At 36.3% G+C, this 20,143-nt stretch overlaps 1 protein-coding gene across 6 annotated transcripts in view; it reads right to left on the bottom strand.

The window, feature by feature from the left end:
- The window catches only part of LOC111147954 (zinc finger protein 638), a 79,082-nt gene that overhangs the window by 1,810 nt on the left and 57,129 nt on the right, over window positions 1–20,143 (bottom strand). For 2 of the 6 annotated variants that reach the window (XM_022504243.1, XM_022504245.1), the window contains 8 exons: window positions 19,398–19,523; window positions 13,917–13,954; window positions 8,005–9,226; window positions 7,331–7,396; window positions 4,874–5,837; window positions 4,257–4,376; window positions 1,046–1,147; window positions 68–186 (listed from right to left, as the gene is read on the bottom strand). In XM_022504243.1, the coding sequence (XP_022359951.1) occupies window positions 68–186; window positions 1,046–1,147; window positions 4,257–4,376; window positions 4,874–5,837; window positions 7,331–7,396; window positions 8,005–9,226; window positions 13,917–13,954; window positions 19,398–19,523 (2,757 nt within the window). The remainder of the gene's footprint in view (window positions 1–67; window positions 187–1,045; window positions 1,148–4,256; window positions 4,377–4,873; window positions 5,838–7,330; window positions 7,397–8,004; window positions 9,227–13,916; window positions 13,955–19,397; window positions 19,524–20,143) is intronic. The other 4 variants (XM_022504246.1, XM_022504248.1, XM_022504244.1 and 1 more) reach the window with 4 other exon arrangements.

The raw sequence follows: 20,143 nt of genomic DNA, 5'->3' as shown, positions 1-20,143 counted from the left end.
AACACTTAAGTAGTCTGATTACAACACCACCTGGAGTATTTTATGAGGTGTTAAGAAAAAAACTTACCTCTGTATTTTGCTTATGACGTGTACTCTTGCAGTGATTTGTCATTGCTTTTTCACCTGAGTAGAAGAGGGAACATATTGGACAGAAGAATCCAGCCTTCGGTACGAGGAAGTCTAAATCTAGAGGACAGGAAGAAAGGGGGGAAAGAGAATGGAGGGAAATTAGTATCTACAGCTGTGTTAATCAAGTTGTCTAAACATGACAAACATGCTGATCATAGTGTACACTTTTATAAACATAATATATATGGCTAAGTATCTAGGGATCAAGAGCAATTAAGCCTTTAATCACAAAACCGAGGGCTTCACTTATTTATTTGACAGAGAGGGAGACAGCAAGAAAGGGAACACAAGCAAAGGGAGAGGGAGAAGCAGGCTGAGCAGGGAGCCTGATGTATGGCTCCAGACCATGACTTGAGCCCATGGCAGATGCTTAACGACTGAGCCACCCAGACACCCCCTGAGGGCTTTATTTTTTTTAACATATTCTGTAATACTCTAGAGCCTCCAGGATATCATGAAATTTCTTCAGAATAGCAATTCGTTGAAAAAGAATCTAATGGTGTTTTTGAAATGAACATATTTGGAATCCCATACAATAAAAGCAGAAAAAAAGAGGCAGAACGATGGACAACTATTTGCCTGAGGAATATGCTGAGTAAATGGATATGGTGCTCCTTTAGCCTGTTTTAGCTGGCCACAGTCTACTAGCTTTTCAGCATGTTTACTTTACTAATTTTTCTGCCTGGGCAAGTATAACTTAGCTCTTACCACAGCAGCAAAGAAAGTACCAGGAATAAAAAAAAAAAAAAGACTTATCCCAGACTTTAAGAATGGAAAAAAAAAAACTGTGCTAGGTAAAAAAAAAAAACTATTTCTGTTTTCAGGAATGCCAATAGTCATCTAAACAACAGAACACTTACTATGGTACTGAATTTTTATTTCATATGGATAAGGAAAAATGTTATGTTTACTTTACCTTCAGGGACATCCGGTACCACTGATTTCCCTAAAGAAGAGTCCTCAATCTTCTTACGTTTTCGTTCTGGTTCTGAATCCTTTAATCCAGATTCCTCATCAACTAAAATCATTAAAATTTTTCAAAGAAAAGAAGTCATTCAAAATATATGTGCAGTATATAAAGCTAACACCAGATAATCCCTGCCTTCAAAGTTAATTTATGGTTCTTCTCTCTAAGTAAACCTTCCTTGGCTGATCCCATTGGACCACTCTTCCAAGATTCTTCGATGTTAGGAAAAAAACAAACTAAAGCTAATAGCATATTTTATTTATATATTGTTCTCAAAAGAATTTAAAGGGTAATGGAAGAAGTTCAAGCTCTGTAATTACTGTCAAGAGTTAACTAGTGTATGGAAAGGGCTGGGGTAGGAAAGAGTGTGGATTGAGGAGGAAAGGACATAGGCAGAAAATATTCTCATGCCCTGTACTGAGGCCCTCTCAGTCAAAAAATACTGAGGCTACAATGATAAAGACCCCTGTCCAACAGGATCACAAGTGACATCACAAATGTTCAAGTCCACCAAAGTAAGTAACATGTAAGAAACATGCAGTTTTGGCAGACTCTGCATAATATGATCTTGGGGAAGACAAGAAAGGAACTGGTTCCAAGCAATCCTGGTCACCTCAGTAGCTATTAATATCTTTTTGTAACATGGTAGCTGACAAGTCCCTTTCACATATATACCCTTCATTCAGCTTTTATCTCCTGTGAGATAGGCAGGTCAAATCACCATCATCCTTATTTCGTTTTCTTTTCTTTTTTTTAAGATTTATTTATGTATTTGACAGAGAGAGAGAGCACAAGTAGGCAGAGAGGCAGGGAGAGAGAGAGGGGAAAGCAGGCTCCCTGCTGAGCAGAGAGCCTGATGCGGGGACTCGATCCCAGGATCCTGAGATCATGACCTGAGCCGAAGGCAGAGGCTAAACCCACTGAGCCACCCAGGTGCCCCTATCCTTATTTCTTCATAGATGGAGAACGCAAAACCAAGACATAAGAAACTGGTATGGCCAAGGCTACAAGGTTTTTAAGTGACAGGTTAGAAGCAAAGTTTGTGACTTCATGTTCAGTGTTCTCTTCATGCACCTGGGCTACTCTTCAACAAATCTGAGGGGATGGACAGGAACCATGAAATCATTTCTTTTTAAGACTATTTATCTGACAGAGAAGGACACAGTGAGAGAGAGAACACAAGCAGGGCAAGTGGGAGAGGGAGAAGCAGGCTTCCCAAGGAGCAGGGAGCCCAATGAAGGGCTCAATCCCAGGACCCTAGGATCATGACCTGAGCTGAAGGTAGACGCTTAACGACTGAGCCACCCAGGCACCCCATGAAATCATTATTCACTCCTCTCTTGTTCCTTGTGTTTTATTTTTTTACTGGTCATCAAGTCTTAAAGAGTTGATTTAAAAAAAGGTCATCTCCCTTTTCTTGACTTGATTAAAATAGCCTCTAGTCTCTTCCTACAACAGTTTATTCCCTCATCAGAATAACTAATAAACTTTCTCAAACATATTTGCTCCTGCCATTCCAAAGGGATGTTTATGTTGTAATAATAAATATATGTTATATATAATTATATAATTAATTAAATAGATTAGGACAAATACTTCAGGTTTAAAATTGTTTAGAAAATTACTTTTTCTTCAGCTAGGTTCTTCTATCAAACATATTGTCCATTAACAGAAATAAACAGTTATATAAACAGTAAATGAGTCACTTTTCTCTATTCTTCAGTTGAGACAAGACAGTTCTAAGAAAGCTGGTAGCTGCAAACAGAAATCCTGGGGCGAAAACACCCTCATGAAATCATGCTAGGAGCTATCTGTCAGATTACAAAACCACTACCTATGGCTTGGTATCAAGGAGAGGTTATGGAGAAGAACAAAGCAGTGTACCCACTTGGCCATGGGAGACAGCTTCAAGAAAGAACACATGATCAAGTAACACATAATGCAGAGAAGTCAAGTAAGACTAAATAAGGAAGGAAAAAAAACTTAATAAATCAAGTTGGACAACAATCCAATGGGGGTTTATCAATATAAACTTCAGAACGGCAGTTTACAAAGAAGCCAAAATACATTCAGTTCATTGGGAGGAAGAAGTAAAAATAGGTGATTCCTTCCAGATACTTTCCCCTGAAAGGAAAAAGAGACAAGGTGGGAGCCAGAGGATTCAAAGGTTAAGGGCATGGTTTTTCAAATGGGAAAAACTTGACCATATTTTGTATGTGACTTGTCAAGGAAGATAAAACAGAAGCTGGCAGAGAGTGGCCCTCCCGTACTTGCTCTGGTAAATGGAAATAAAAACAAGGGTATCCAGGGAGGAATGAGCTGGTTAAAGCAGTACATGACGCAGAGCAAGAAAAGACTTATATTATACCAGGTGAGGAAATGGGGAAGAAAGGAGGCCTATGACAGATTGTGGAGCAGCACCGACAGCCCAGCTGAGATCAGGTTCAATGAACTTGGACTCAATGACAGTTGGCAGTTTTTCCTTAGAGAAGACAGAATAGAAAAGCAAAAGGAAAGGAGGGTGCATCAAAGAGAATGTATGAAGGATCCCCTGTAGTGCTGTCTGAGTCACCCTAGTAACTGATTTTTCGCTCTAACTCTGAATCTGTTAACTTGAGATCTGGAACTGTGTGCTTCTTTTCCTATCCTTCTATTATTTTTGCTATGAATATAATGGACACAATGACAAATACCTGAGGGACCAGAGTACCTCTCTTATTAGACACCGGTCTGTATTTGTTTCAACATAAATTTTCTCAATGTTAAGACATCTTTGGCTGTCTGCACGGCAGCCTCCACAGAGCAAGGGATCTGGGTCCACAAATAAGAGCTGGATAAGCAGTGATTTCTACTTGATGCGGCAGCATGGGCAGAATAATCTTTCACATATATCATCTCCACAAATTTGTCATATTCTACTGTCACATTCTATCACAAAAGGGATTGCCTATTATTCTGTTTTCCATTCCATTATGTTCCATTATCTCTAAATTACAAAGACCAAAATCTTTACCCAGATAAGGCTGCTTTCCCCACCCCACCCCCACTCTATTTCACTGTTTTTCTACTTCTCTTCTTAGATGGTAGACCTTTAAGAACTTCAGCCACTACCTTGTATTACTCTCTACTCTCCTCCCCATTTCCATCAATCCTGCTTTACCTTCACAAATTTGGAAGGCCTCTTCACCTTTCCTTGGGTCTGTCGCAACAGCTTTTCCCGATGCTGGTGTTTTCCCAATTCTAACTCTCTTGGTTGGTGTTTTAGCTTTAAAGAGAAAGTCTGATTTATTGCTATAGTAATAGCATGCCATTCTTAGTTCAGAAGTTATTTCGATCTCCCTAAAGTGAGCTAAGCCTATTACTCTATACCATCAAAATATTACTTAAAAGTGAAATGACACCTTTACCATTTCTTCTAAATCCTAAATCTGAGAAAAACTGGGAGGCAGCCTGGTGTAATATCCTTCTACTAATAAAAAGCTGTCTTTTCCAGTAACACAAATATACCATTTCCATTCTAACTTGGGCACTGTAGTTTACTTTCCAGCTTTGTCATCTTTTTTTGGAAGTATGATAACTGAGGACAGTCTGCTCTGTAACTAAAAGCAATCTGTAAACTTGTACACATTCCTTTGGAAAATATCACAGGACATCACTCTTCATTAACTTCTTATATCAATATAAGGACAATTATGAGTAATGCTACAACATCAAGTTTTAAAATTTTAAATGTAATCCCCTCATAAAGCAGAAAAATTACTACTTCTAAGTATCTACCTGCTAAGTGTCTTTGAATCATGGTTTTCAGATCCTCTTCCATAACATTCTCACTTATTGAACCAGCTTGGGAAAAGGCTTCAAGTTTCAACTTCCTTGAGTCCGTAGCTCTCTTTTTCCTATCTCCTCTTTTATCTGTGGGACGGTCATTTCTGCTTTGTGCTAACTCTGCTTTTAAATCACTGTCTCCATCTTCCTCTTCTCCAACTTCATCGACAGTAACAAAATTTAGCTCTTCTTTAAGGTTGTTAAAATCTGCCAGAGAGTCTTCGTCCTCTTCAGTTACTTCATCCAAAGTGACTAAATGCAAATCACTGCTGTCATCCTGTATTTCATCTACAGTAACTAAAGTAGAAGGGTCTTCAGGCATCTGGGAAGAAATGAACTCAATGGGATCCCTTCCAGTACTTCCCTCATCTCCTTTAGCATTTAAAGTAGCAAAAGTTAAGTTGGCTGACTCATTTAAAGGTAGCTCCTCAACTTCTCCAATCTCATCCACAGTTACCAAACGTTCCTGTTTGAGGAGATCTTGCTCTTCAGCCACTGATAGTACAGTAACATCTTTAGGTTCACTGTGGGAAATGCAATCATCTTGATCAATTAACTCATCTAATGTAAGGAGTGAATTTGAATTTTTTACCATTTCTTCCATATTTATTTCTTCATCAATTACTTCATCCACAGTTACTAGAGCTTGGGCTAGGTGTGCAGCTCCATCCTCTTCTTCCCCAATCTCATCCAATGTTACAAAAGATAATTCTCCCTCAACAACACGAGGGGCAGGAGTTTTCCCTTTCTTCTTCTTTAAGTTAAGTTCAGAGGAAGGGTTATTTTTGAGACTGTCTTTTCTTTTTCCCTTTAGTGGGTTTTGCTTGGCTTGAAAACTATTTACTTCTTCTATAACCTCATCCACAGTGACAAATTCATCCAAATTAAATGGAAATAATGGTTCCTGTTGAAGAGACTAAAAAGAAAAAAACAAAAACACAGACCCGTGAATAGAACCAATTACTGATAACTGGTTAGATTCCAAATAGTCCCAGCAAATGTGCATGAAATATCATCTGTGAGAATTTCAGTGCAAAGAAGTTTCCTATAGGCTGAAATAAACTATTTTTTAAGGCCACACAAATGAATTAGCTCTAATTCATAAAGCAAACAATACCAAAGTTAAAATCCTAACAATATCGACCCAATTCCACCATTACTTAAATTCAGTTAAGACTGAATTTCCTAAATGATGTCCAGGTTTTTGAAATATGAAACACAAAAAAATACTACATTTAAAGTATTTATCAAACAATGTAGAGCATTTATCAAAGCACAATGTGAAAAATTCATTGTTCCCTATTAAATGATACCTAACAAGTGTTCTAGGAGACTTACCCGGCTATTAAGAGCACCTCGAATATAGCTAGAAAGTAAATAGCTAACTAGGTGTAATCCAGTTAGCTACAACAACATTAATATAAAACATTATACAACATTAATGTAATATATTAATATGTTAATGTTAAACAACATTAATATAAAGTTTACATTTAGAGAAGGTTATATGAAAAAATTCCTACTAAATAAGACTTAATACCAAATATTGCCAATATTACTAAATAAGACTTAACGCCAAATGCACTTGAAAAAAAACAGTATCTCTAATTTGAAAAATGGTGACACTACTAAAGAAAATAAATTCCCAGCAGGCCTCCTACAAATTTAGTATGCAATCAATGACTAATTACTAGCATATATAATGACATAAGAACATATACCCAGTAATTTGGGGGGAAAGAAACATTTAAGCATTTATATTATCAATTTATTAATTGATAGTATAAATTTATTAATAAGCCAACAGAAACATCATCCTTATTATGCTTCTTTTTTTTTTAATCCTTATTATGCTTCTTAAACTACTAACATTTCTCCTTTGTGCCCTGATAAAATGACCGAAAAAATATTCTATGAATGGAAAAACCTAAAATATCAAACAACAACAAAAATAACACATTTATTTGGCAGGAGAGCGTAGTACCAGGAAAGCAAATCTTGGATCCTATCCAGTTAGGTAAAACTGAGCCATCTCAAAAGGACCACCTGTTCGGAAGTTCCACAAAATGGCAAGGATTCTATTCAAACACCAGCCTTCTTTAACACACATGATTCTACTGTGTTTATAACCTACTGCTGTCAATAGAAGATTGGAGGGATTTTTCTACTCTAATTCCCTTCCTGTCCCTGCGTAACTTTTTGCCCTTCACCATGAACACCAACAACTTAGCCTAGCTCAAGGTCAAAAAACAAATTGGTGGTAGGGTCAAAAATAAAACACCTCATTCCTGTCTCTTGCTCTATTATCAAATTGATTATTATAGGAGACACACTAGTGGTAAGATAGATGAACTCTCCTGTGGAAAGACAGAAGAGAAGGCTTATTAGTGTTAGTGAATTGTTTCTCACCTCTTTAGATTTGGAACTTCTACCAGTGGTGCTTTTAGGATTCTTAGTGTTTTGCCCAGCCAAGGTCTGAAATATTAAGTAAAAAATACAGAAAAATAGAATTTACAACCATGTTATTAATGTTCTTAAAAAAAAAAAAAAATCTAAACACCAAAAAATATCCAAACACATTCAATTATGCAAATAGTTAACAGGTATACCACACTAAGTCAACAATCATTTTAACAACATAGGCATCATCTGTGTAAGTTGTAGGTAAACTCAGTTTCACTGATCTTTTCTTCCCAATACCCACAATGTCTAAGTTAGGAAATCAGTAAGCCGATAAAGGAAGTTTCAATTAAAAGAGAAAACGGTTTCCCATTCAGATGCAGAGTAGTAAATCACCTCAGGAGAATCACTGCAGACTTTTCTTTTTTTTTTTTTTAAAGCACACCTGTATTTCTGACCACATTTTATCCAAACAATGTTTTTCAAACCTGTTAATAAATTACAAACTTGAGCTTACTATTCTAAATGTCTACTGGCTTCCATCAGTAGAAGAGAAATGGGAACTTGGGAATGGAGTGAGGAGATGGAAGTACAAAACAAGATTACATCTCCTACTCCAAAGCTACAACAGCAGAGCTACTCATTTCAAAGATACACTGAGCCATTCTTCCTACCCTCCTCACCTTATTGTTGCTGTCATGCCGTTTCATGACGGAGGGTCTAGCCTCTGTTTCCTGAGATTGTTTTGTAATATCCCTGTAATCCAGTTCAGAATCCTTGCCTTGCAGGGCTGAGATCCTTCCACTGCCTCCTCTGGTAACACCGCTCTGACTGGGTTTGAATTTATTGCTGCTTTCAGCCAAGCCTGACCTGGCACTTGTAGGTTTAAGGAGACCCAACTCCTTGGCTGAAAGCTTCTTTTCAGCATTAATTTGATCTCTGAGTACAGATTTCAGAAAACTTTTCTGGTTCTCGGATTTTGAAGTAGCTTTTGCCTTTAGAGAAGAGACCATACCGGCTTTGATGCTTGATTTAGTGCTAGATGTATTTGATACAGCCAACATACTAGTTTTACTAGTTTCATCAGGCTTATTAGCCTGACCCATTCCTTTATTCAGGTATCCCTTGGTCACAGCATTTTCTGCAGGCTTTTCTTTCACTGCTGCCACAATCTTTTCCAACTTCTCTGTAACCATCCAAGCATCATTCTTTTCAGCCTTCTCTGTTCCTATCTGCAGATCCATTCTGGTTTCCTTACTATTAAATTCATTTTCTTCCTTTTCATCCGTGTTACTTTTCTCAGAAATTCCCTTTGTGCTCACTGCCTTCTCATCCCCAGTGGAAACTCCTGGTACCAAGGCCAAAACACAAGTAGATGGTACTATTTCTGAAACAGTTTCATGTTTGTCCACTTCAGCTATAGCCTCTATCATAGACTGTGTAATCCCAGAAAAGAAATCTTCTGCTTCAGATGGAGATTCTTCTAGAATTCCTTTGATGTTCCTTTCCTCTATAAATGCAGTGTCAGATGTTGATAATTCTGTTGTAGGGTTAATAATTTCTGCCTCTTCCTTCTCAAAGTCACTGGTGTACACCTGCTGATTTAAAACACACTCCTCTACATTTTCAGTGAATAATTCAATACTTATTGGAGTGGATGCTACAAGAGGAATTTCCACTTTGACCTCTTCTTCTTGAGTTTCAACTTCCAACGTTTCAATAGCAAAGTCAGAGTCACACAGTGCCTTTTCAGGTTCTTCCTCACAAGTTTCTTCCTGCTGTACAGATGTTTCTGTTTCAACGTTGGGAACAGTTTCTTCTTCAACCTCACTAGGTTTAACAGAGAGACTATCAGCTGCTGTTTGGACCTCACTTTCATCAATTGGACTGTTTTTCAAGTCAGGGCTAAAAGTATTTAAAAACAAACAAAAAAAGAACACAAACAAAACACAAACAAAAATCAAACTATGATGAGAATTCAACCATTATAAATAATCCCGTTGATGCCAATTTAAGACTTCTTGATGCATTAGTAATAAGCACTGGGAAATCCAGCCAATCAGAATTAAAATGGTTAAGATGTTTTGACATAAATATGTAAGCATTATAAAATTTTAAGAGATCCTCCACTGCCCTGAAGATTTCTTTTTAGTTCAAAGGAAATAATGGCAAAATTATGACCACTGATACAATCCTTATAACCAATTTTTTCCTTCTGTGTCACATTTGCACTAGACATGAGGAGCTGAATGTGAATCTAAGACATCTCAAATTATTAAGATCTTCCCAATAGTGGTTACTGAAATAATAAAATATCTGTATCGTTCTACAATGAAACTAACAGTCCATGCACTGAAATTTAAAATTTTCAGTGACTCTTACCCAAAATGAACAGAAACTGGTAGGGAGAAAAGGCTACACTCCTAACAATGTCAACTTTTTTTTTTTTTTTTTAAAGATGTGAGACGGATTTGTTTTTCCCAAGAACTGTATTTATTAATAACAACACCTAAAAGAAAACTTCCTTTGGAAGTATCTTTTAAATACTCTACTGGATTTAAAGTTAGAGGCAAAACAGACAGAATCATCTTAACATAAATTAGGTGCCTTTGGCTACTTGAGAGAGAAGGTATATATTAAAAGAAATCTTTCCAGTTACAGAGAATAACTTAGAATTCTAATACATAATTTAAAATTTTAAGTAAAATTATTCAGAAGAAATGAAGAAAATACATGCCAAGCCAAGTACAAGCAACTGATCTTATTTCACTGTGGTCTTCCCAAATCCAAGGTAAACAAAACCATGTGTGGGATTCTGTAATTCAACTTATTTCACAGAGACAGAGATAGAATAAACTAATTTTTATATTAATGTTCCATAGGTCAGAGGTTATCTTGAAGAGTGACAAGAAAAATCTTAGCTTCCAAAACAATATCCAGCATGCAGTCAACACAAATCAAATTTAACAAATATATTCGCTTATTACATTAGAAGCAACTGGTTAGAGGAAGACACCAGAAAGTGATGCCGTATCAACACCTCATAGTAAAGAATATTGGTTTTTTTTTCCTCCTACTTTTCAAAGAAGGAGGGGATGAGACATCTCCTTGATATGCTTCCCAAAAAGTGGCCATAATACCCTTTAGTCAATACAAGGTGATGTGTATCTGTGCCCCAAGACATTAATATTTCAAAACTTTGGAAAAAGTGTGTGCTACCGTATCAGGGTCCAATCATTTGAACCAATAAACTGGTCTTCCCCACCGAAGATGGTTAAGTTTAAACTTCCAAAGGAGATCTAAGAGATCAGAGAAACACCTGCTGATGAAGTTATAGAAGCAGAGTCTGAGGAATTTAAGTTCAACAGTCTGTAACCACACACCTTAATTAGTATGTATTCTACTCATTTGTATAAGCTTCCTCTGTATGTTGAAAGGTTTGTTTAAAACTTCTTTTTTGAAATTATTCACATCGCTTAAATTCAAAAATACCAATGGCTGATTTTAAGTGTTCCAAATTCTTAGAACTAGTCAGAATAAAACTTGTGGCCCAGCACAAATACGACAAAGGTAAGAAGTTCTGACATTCAGTTACACCAGTTATGTAAATAATACCTCTCAAATGTGAGCTTTCATTTTTAAACTGTAAGACTCATTATCTAATAAGGAAGGTTAAATTGAAATTCCTGCCTCATTACAGAACTGCACCATTAACCCTAAAGGCTTTACAAATTAGGGTTATACAATAACAGCAATCTACTCAGCTAGAAGGTTAACAATGGAGATTTTGATTCCAGGCTCTAGGAGATAGCAAGTCCTTCCCCTTTACCATATTTAAAGTTTGTCAATAGAAAAAGCTATTATCTTTTAATCAAAATGGATCACTATGCAGTTTTAATACTTCAGAGAATATGGACCTACTTGGAAAAAATGACTTAATATGCTGTTTGTTTGTGTTTGTCTTTTAAAATTACAGTGTTGGGGGGCGCCTGGGTGGCTCAGTGGGTTAAGCCACTGCCTTCGGCTCGGGTCATGATCTCAGGGTCCTGTGATCGAGTCCCGCATCAGGCTCTCTGCTCAGCAGAGAACCTGCTTCCCTCTCTCTCTCTCTGCCTGCCTCTGCCTACTTGTGATCTCTCTCTGTCAAAAAATTAAATAAAATCTTTAAAAAAATAAAAATTAAAAAAATAAAAATAAAAATTAAAAAAAAAAATAAAATTACAGTGTTGGGTGCCTGGGTGGCTCAGACAGTTGAGTGCCTGCCTTCGGCCTGGGTCACGATCCCTGATCCCAGGATTGAGCCCTGCATCAGGCTCCCCACTTGGTGGGGAGTCTGCTTCTCCCTCTGTCCTTCACCATGCTTGTGTTCTCTATACCTTAAATAAATAAATAAAATCTTAAAAATAAATAAGATAAAATTAAAGTGCTTTTTCACAGAATTCATTTACCAAAAAATTATGTCTAGTTCTTTGGCTAATATGGGAAAAAGTCTCCATGTTCATGAGGTTAGCCTGAAAAGTCCATTTGAGATGTCAAATAAATGAAATTATTAATACCAGAGTCAAAAAAAACCCCAGTCTTTTAGAGATCAAAGGAAAACTATATCATATTTTGGGAAATGCACAAGAAAGAAATAGAAAAGGCATTCAGGATATAGGTATCTAATTTCTACCTCTGACCCACTTTCATTCCCCCATAATACCACGGTTTCAAAACAAAAAAAGCTGGGTGTGAGAACAAAGGTTAACAACCATATGCTATACTTTTCAAGAAACTTTAGACTGCAACTTAACAATACTGGAGATTAGTATTTATTTAAGAGGACCACTGAGTACTTTCCAACATTGTTAATGGGTTGGTGAAAACTGTACCTTGCATCCTTATTTGGAGCCTTAATCACATGAAAGGTAAATATGGTTTACATGGGAGGGGATGAGAAAAGGCAAAATGTAGAATATTACTAATATATCCATAAGAGATTTCCTTTAAATAGGAAATATATTTAAAGACTTTACACTAATTATAAACAAAAGGATCACATTCATGATGAATCTGTACCTGCAAGTCCTTCAAAAACAAAAACAACACAACAAGCACCAGTATTTTCCCAGGATCAGTTTACTCCACTCAAGAAATGTGAAGTATTCAGGCCCCATCCCACATCTTTTTTTCTACTGTCATATAAGTCAGAAAAAAACTGACTGCAAAATGGGAATTATTAGTACTAGAATTTTTAAAATTAACTTTATAAGATTACCATAATAGGTAACTATCTGTAAACTCCTTAAGAAGAATCTTTGATTGGGAAGTCAAGATAATGAGGAAAAAATGACCAGAACACAGACAATAGCTGTTCTTGCAGACCTAAAACTATGTCAAATGAAATGTATAAAATGAGACTAACCTAAAAAATGAATTTTCGGAAAAGCCTATTCACTTAGCCAGTTACTGTGGCCAACTGTAGGTCCATCTATATTACATGTAGCATTACCTATTTATTGCCCTTTGTGGGCTTTTAGAGCCAACAGTGCTGTTGGTATTACTTCTTAGACATGGGAACGTAATTGGTATGATGGTGTACAACTTAAAAGAAAGTCTGTGCTGAAAATGTATGTATAGCAACCCTAATTGCTTAAAGTTACCACTATATTTCAAAGCACTCTTAATCATCTTTATCATTTAAAAGCCTCATATATGAATTACTAAGAAAAATCCATAAAACACCCTGCTTTTCAGGCATCTTAAAATTAGCGCATCAAATTAAACAAACTTTCCATATTTAAACACTTTCAAAATGCTCTTTCAAACTGCTAAGCTCTTACCACACTGACCTCTAACAATTAAGAACAGATCACTTAGTATTAAAGAGGGGAAAGAATTCTAAATCAGCGATTCCCAATGAAGAGCAGTAAAAAGAAAGTTATTAGTTGGTGGGGCAAAGGTGGTGATAAAGGTGGTATTCATCAGGATGAATAAGTCACTGAGAAGAGGGTATACTATATGTGGTCAGACCAAGACTGTGAGTGACTAGCCTATGTATACACTGAAGAACAAGTTTTCACCTTTCATCCAAGCTTTCATCCATTATTTTGTTTTATAAATATCTTTTTCCCCACTCCAACTGTCTTCAGAAAGTATCAAAATATATACTGAATATCTTCTTTTTGAAAGAACGTACAAAATGATTAAAATTTTATTACTGTGTTTAACAATTTTGGAATAGAAAAATCTACAAGAATGTAATGCTGATAACGGAGTCGAGCTGTTCAAGAGTTTAGCAAAACATTTCATAAAGAAGTCATATTTATGTATTTAATTCAAACTGTGTTTACAAATTTACTTTTTCTAAAAAAAAAAAAAATCAGTAAATACCTGAAAGAGACTAAAAAACAGACAAAACAATGCCTGGTCAAACAGTCAAAACAAAAACACACCAAAAAACCACATACATATACCGTAACACTCATATATATATACAAAATAGACATGAGAGCTACAAACATTTTGCTACAAGTGAACAATTATCATAAAATACAGAAACAAAATTCAGTAATTAAATACTTGCAAAAATGTTAGTAAGCGTAAAACAACATACCTTTCTTTTCCTAGTTCTGGGTCTTTGTCAGCTTGAGCCTGTAACACAATTCCACATTTCATTAGAGGCTATTCTACGGGATTTTAAATATTTAACCCATCAATGCTATGTTTTCTGTTCTTAAAATCTAAGCTAAAAAAACAAGACCACATCTTAAAAATATATGTCAAAACAGTTTTTGGTGTCCACGTAACTATCAGGTTCTAGGATTATTTTCTTTCTTTTTTTTTTTTTTTTTTTTAAGATTTTATTTACTTATTTGACAGAGAGAGAGAGAGACATCACAAGTAGGCAGAAAGGCATGTAAAGGGGGAAGCAGGCTCCCTGCTGAGCAGAGAGCACGATGTGGGGCTTGATCCCAGGACCCTGAGATCATGACCTGAGCTGAAGGCAGAGACTTACCCACTAAGCCACCCAGGCACCCCTAGAATTATTTTCTCATTAGATAAAGAGCCTTAAGTTAGGCACTAGAGAATAATGGACATACAGCAATTAATGAGAAAAAAAAGTCTCCTTAATGTTGATGTAAAATAAGAAACTCTTTTGGATGACTGGGTAGCACAGCTGGTTGAGCATCAGACTTGGTTTTGGCTCAGGTCATGATCTCAGGGTCCTGAGATCAAGCCCTGCATCAGGTTCTGTGCTCAGCTGGTAGTATGCATGAGATTCTCTCAGCCCCTCACCCTCTGGCCCTCCTCCCATGTGTGTGCACGCATACGTGCACACTTTCATTTTCTCTCTCTCAAATAAATACAATCTTAAAAAAAAAAAAAGAAAATTTTTTATCTTTAAAGACTTGGAAATACTGCTTTTTTTTTCAAGAATAAAAACCTGAAATATCAACATCTTCATTGTCCAATTATTATTTAAAAAGACGTCTATCAATAAGGGAGATGAGGTGACTTAAAAAGCTTTCTACTCAAAACACCTAGTGGCGCCTGGGTGACACAGTCGTTAAGCGTCTGTCGTCAGCTCAGGTCATGATCCCAAGGTCCTGGGACGGAGCCCCTCAATGGGCTCCCTGCTTGTCGGGAAGCCTGCTTCTCCCTCTCCCACTCCTCTGCTTATATTCCCTCTCTCGCTGTCTCTGCCAAATAAATAAAATCTTAAAAAAAAAAAAAACAACCCACAAATACCTAGAAGTGCTGAACAAAATTTAACAATCCTTTTTTTTTTTTTTTAAAGTAGGCTCCACGCCTAGGGTGGAGCCCAATGTGGAGCTTGACCTCATAACCCTGAGATCAAGACCTGAGCTGAAATCACAAGTTGGATGTTTAACCAACTGAGCCAGCCAGGCACCCCTAACAATAATCCTTTTAAACATACTTCTGGACCACCAAGAAAATCAATGTCCTAGGGCCCAAAACAGAAGCAGAATTAAACTTCAATGCCTACGTACCAAGCATAGGTCCAGACACTGGACATATCAGTGAACAAAACAGCAAAAACTATCTGTTCCTTAGAGCTTACATATACCAGCTGGAGGCTGCTTCTCTGGGAATCATGTGCTCTGAGTTAGAATTACCTTTCTTTAGATATATTAAAAACTGAAAATTATACTTTAAAGAAAGTTGAATAATGTGCTTGGAAAGGATTTCTGGTGTAGGTGATGGGAGTCCCAGAGTAAAGGCCTTCTTTATTGGGGCATTTTCTTGGGTATTCAGTCTACACGCTAATGACACATAACCAAAATTAAAGATGACAGTTGATGAGCCCCATCCATAGTATTTACAAGCATAGTATTTACAATTCATGGGAAAAGCTTATGGGGGGAGGAGAGCAGCCTGCATGACAGCAGAGGAAATCTGTATCAGATACCTCTATTAGCTAACTTGCTTCCTTATTCATAAAGAGAAAAACAAATGCACAACAGAGAGTAAGGTAAGGATACAAAACGGACTAAAGATATTTCAGACAATGAAATACTCCACAAAATCAGTATAGGTGCTACTTCCAGAAAGAACATTAAAGTTTAAAAAGAAGAAATAATCAAAGAAATAATAAGAGAAAGACCTTTTTCAGGTGAAGGAACACACTAATCTTTATAAATTCACTGAGTGCTCTAAAGCAGGATATATGAATAAGAACCAAACCAAGATAAAACCTTGCTCACTGGGCTAGCCATACTGACCCTCCCTGGAGTTTCTGAATCATCCAATTTGTCCTTAAGGACTTAACACTTGCACTTTAGTTTAAAAACCTCCTCTCCTTTTAATTGAATAATGTGTTTTATTGCCCTTCAGTTTAAAAACCTCCTCTCTTACTTTGTTTAGGTCTCAAGTAACTATTCCTCAGAGGGACTACCCCTGCCACTGTAAAATAAACATTCCCCCCAATCCATTACTGGCTACCCTTTTATCTTGACTGGTCTCCATAACACTTCATAGCATTTCTTAACCACCTGACACTGTGTGTGTGTACATGTATAATCTTTTTATAGTCTATCTTCTCCGCTAAAGTATAAGCTCCTCGAGGACTAGGATATCAACTCCTCTGTTTATCAATGTAGTCCAATGTCTAAAACACAGCTGCCATAGAAAAGGAATTAGACGGGTATTTCCTTAATGAACCAATCAATAAATGCTAAAAGTTTTCAAAAGAAAAAAAATACATAATGGTATGATTAGACTCAGCCTTCTCGGGGTGCCTGGGTGGCTCAATCGGTTAAGCATCTGCCTTGAGCTCATGTCAGGAGGCCAGGGTCCTGGGATCAAGCCCCGTATCAGGCTCCCTGCTTAATGGGGAGCTTGCTTCTCCCTCTGCCTCTGCCACTACCCCACCCCTGCTTGTGTTCTCTCTCTCTCTCACCCTCTCTCAAATAAATAAAACCTTAAAAAAAAAAAAAAAAAAGTATCAGCCTTCTCCTAACAATACAGCTTAAGGAGCACCTGACTGGCTCAGTAGGTAGAGCATGCAACTCTCCATCTCAGGTTTGTGAGTTCCAGACCCATACTGGGTGTAGAGATTTATTAAAAATAAAATCTTAAAACAGAACAAACAAAAAACCTAACACAGGTTAAGAAAAACAATGAAAGGAAAAACAATCTGGGCACAGAATTCTCCATCCAGACAAACTATGAATGAAATATATAAAAACAAATAAAGTCAATTTCAATTATGCAAGGATTGAAAAAGTTCACGGTTCACAGGCGTGCCTGGGTGGCTCAGTGGGTTAAAGCCTCTGCCTTTGGCTCAGGTCGTGATCCCAAGGTCCTGGGATTGAGCCCCACATCGAGCTCTCTGCTCGGCGGGGAGCCTGCATCCTCCTCTCTCTCTGCCTGCTTCTCTGCCTACTTGTGATCTCTGTCAAATAAATAAATAAAATCTTTAAAAAAAAAAAAAAGAAAGAAAGAAAAAGTTCAGTGTTCACACATACTTTCTGAGGGAAAATTATTGGATGATGTGATCTAACAAACAGAAAAGCCAAACAAGAGAGGAGGAGATACAGAATCCAAGAAATAACAAAAATTAACCTAGAAGAGCAATAAAAAGAAAATAAAGGTGTATAGTTGCTTTACAAAACAAATGGCAATAAATTTAGAAAAGGGAGCTTTACCAAGAGAGTAGACTCTATTCAACAAACAGTAATTAATGGCCTGAGTAACATGAAGACAGTCTTCCCTTTTCCTCTCAACAAGAACTGACCTACCACAATTGTACAGGAAAGCCATAATCCAAAAACTGAAGAATACAAAAACAGCATCATTTTGAAAAATAAATGGGAATATAAGAAAGTGACCTCCAAGTATACAAGTTACAGATACTCTATTTCCTTCTTTATAAAGCTGCTCTCATACTACTGAATTCTGTAGTATCTTCTTAATCAAGATATCAAAAATACAGATATTATCTTTTAGTACTTAAATTTAAGCTTTCATGCTTCTTACGCAGAGTAACTATAGTTATACAACTAAAAGTTGCAATGTATACCTGCGTAACATTACAGTTAAAAAATGAATGGGGGGGTATCAAAGAATAATACAAGGATGGTAATTAATTAGCTCATTATAAACATGGTCAATTAAAAACCGTTATTTAAAAAATTGGGGGACAGAACTTATTTCCATTTCCTAGTCTAGCTTAGGCATTAACTACATCTCATACAGACCATTATAATACCTTGAAATTAGTCTACCTGCCACAGGCATCAGTTTATCATTTGTTAAATAAATATAATGGACACTTTATGACATGTTCAAGATTATGAGGCTATCTTATCAGGTGTGGGGCTAAGTCTACAGTAAAACAATGTGTTTTTCAATTTAATAAGCTGTAAGAATAAGGTTCCGAGTAAAAGCTTGGGAAGTAAAGTGTCATTCAGGCAGATGTTTTCTATAATCACTTGTTTCATTTTATTTAAGTCTAAAAATTTGGGACGGTATTTTTAGAAAAAAAATTTCTGTATCATCAGTGCTCACCATAATTCTGAATAAAGTAATAACTTCAAAAAATCAAAACACAAAATTTTTTAAAATACCATGTATTGCTGAGGGGAAAAAAACCCTAAGAACTTCCAAATTTTTTCTGAAATTATCAGGTTAAACAAGCTACTCAAATTTGTGCTGAAATCAGTACCTATCATGGGGTGCTGGGTGGCTCAGTCAGTTAAGGGTCTGACTCTAGTTTTCTGCTCAGGTCATAATCTCAGGGCCATGAAATGGAGCCCCATGCTGGGCTCTGTGCTCAGCAGGGAGTCTACTTGAGGATTTTCTCTTACCCACCCTCAACCCCTTCATTCTCTTTCTCTAAAATAAACAAATCTTAAAAAAAAAAAATCAGTACCTACCATGATGCATTTACTTATAGATGCTCTAACTTGATTTTAGACAGTGGAATTTTCTTTATCTTGAGCTAGCATAAGATTTTTAGCATATTAATAAACAAAAAACATGCAGATACCAAATATAGGCCCCATTATTTACCTCCTGTTATGGAGATACAATGAAACTATTAGAAAGAGGAAACAACTGAGTCTGAATTTAGCTCTTTCAAAAGTGGATTACTTACAGTTTTCATACATGTATTATTATTACTGTGTAACCCAATAATCTGTAAACTCTTATGTCTTATACAAGAGTTTATAATAAAGAAAAGAATAAGTAAATTTCTTTCTATCAGGAGGCAGCCAAAATGGACTCAAAGTAGAATCTGCACTCTGGAGAGAATCATGATCATGTTACATATATGGAATCATTCTACACATATGTTCTTAACAGGTTTCAGAATGAATATGCTACCTTTTTCAAAATTATTCAATTTATTGTAATTTAGACAAATTTACACTGTTCCATAAATCATGAAGACTGTAGTAGTGACTGCAACACAAATTTCTAAAAGAAAGAGTATCTAAACTCAATACCAGTTTAGCTACTCTCTAATTCTTGAAATTTCCTTCAGAGTACATGTTCTAGCTTTGAAAGAGTGACCTTTATACTTTGTTCATTTTCTAAAAGCACAAAAGTTGACAGAAATTCATCTTACCTCTGATGAGTCCATTTTTGGAGATAATGTGCAGGTCAATACATGGTCACCTATGTTCTGTGGATTTTGTTTCAGAAAGCTATACATTGACTGAGCAGATTCAGCGCTATCTAACTGAAGAATTGCCTTTGGAGAAGATTAAAAAGAATATATATATTAAATAGTTCCTCAAAAAACTAAAGTAGAATTACCATATGATCCAGGAAGCCCACTCCGTAGCAGTACCCCAAAGAACTGTAAGCAGGAAATCAAACAGACATTTGTACACCCATGCTCATACCAGTGTTAATTCACAACAGTCAAAAGGTAGAGCAGACAAAATATCTATCAAAGGACGAGCAGATAAACAAAATGTGTATATGCAAACAATGGATTATTATTCAGCTCTAAAAAGGAATGTAACTCTGACATATGTTACAATATAAGCTGGAAGATATTAAACTAAGTGCAATAAGCCAACCAAAAAAGATCAAATATTTATGATTCCATTTATAAGAAACAGCTAGAGTAGTCAAATTCATAGAGACGGAAGTAGAGTGGTAGAACGTTAGTTGTCAGGGGCTAAGAAGAGAGGTACGGAGGAATTGGTGTTTAATGGACAGGGAGTTTCAGTTTGAAAAGATAAAAGTTCTGGAGATGGACTGTGGTGACAGTTGTATAACAACATGAATATACTTAATGCCACTGCATGGACATTTAACATGGTTAAAACAGTAAATTTAATTATATATATTTTAGCACAATAA

The sequence above is a fragment of the Enhydra lutris genome, unplaced genomic scaffold, assembly GCF_002288905.1.
Source record: "Enhydra lutris kenyoni isolate GAN:26980312 unplaced genomic scaffold, ASM228890v2 scaffoldscaffold18, whole genome shotgun sequence".
Taxonomy (NCBI): Eukaryota; Metazoa; Chordata; class Mammalia; order Carnivora; family Mustelidae; genus Enhydra; species Enhydra lutris.
The sequence above is the reverse complement of the archived record's forward strand: the minus strand, read 5'-3'. Positions and strand labels throughout refer to the sequence as shown.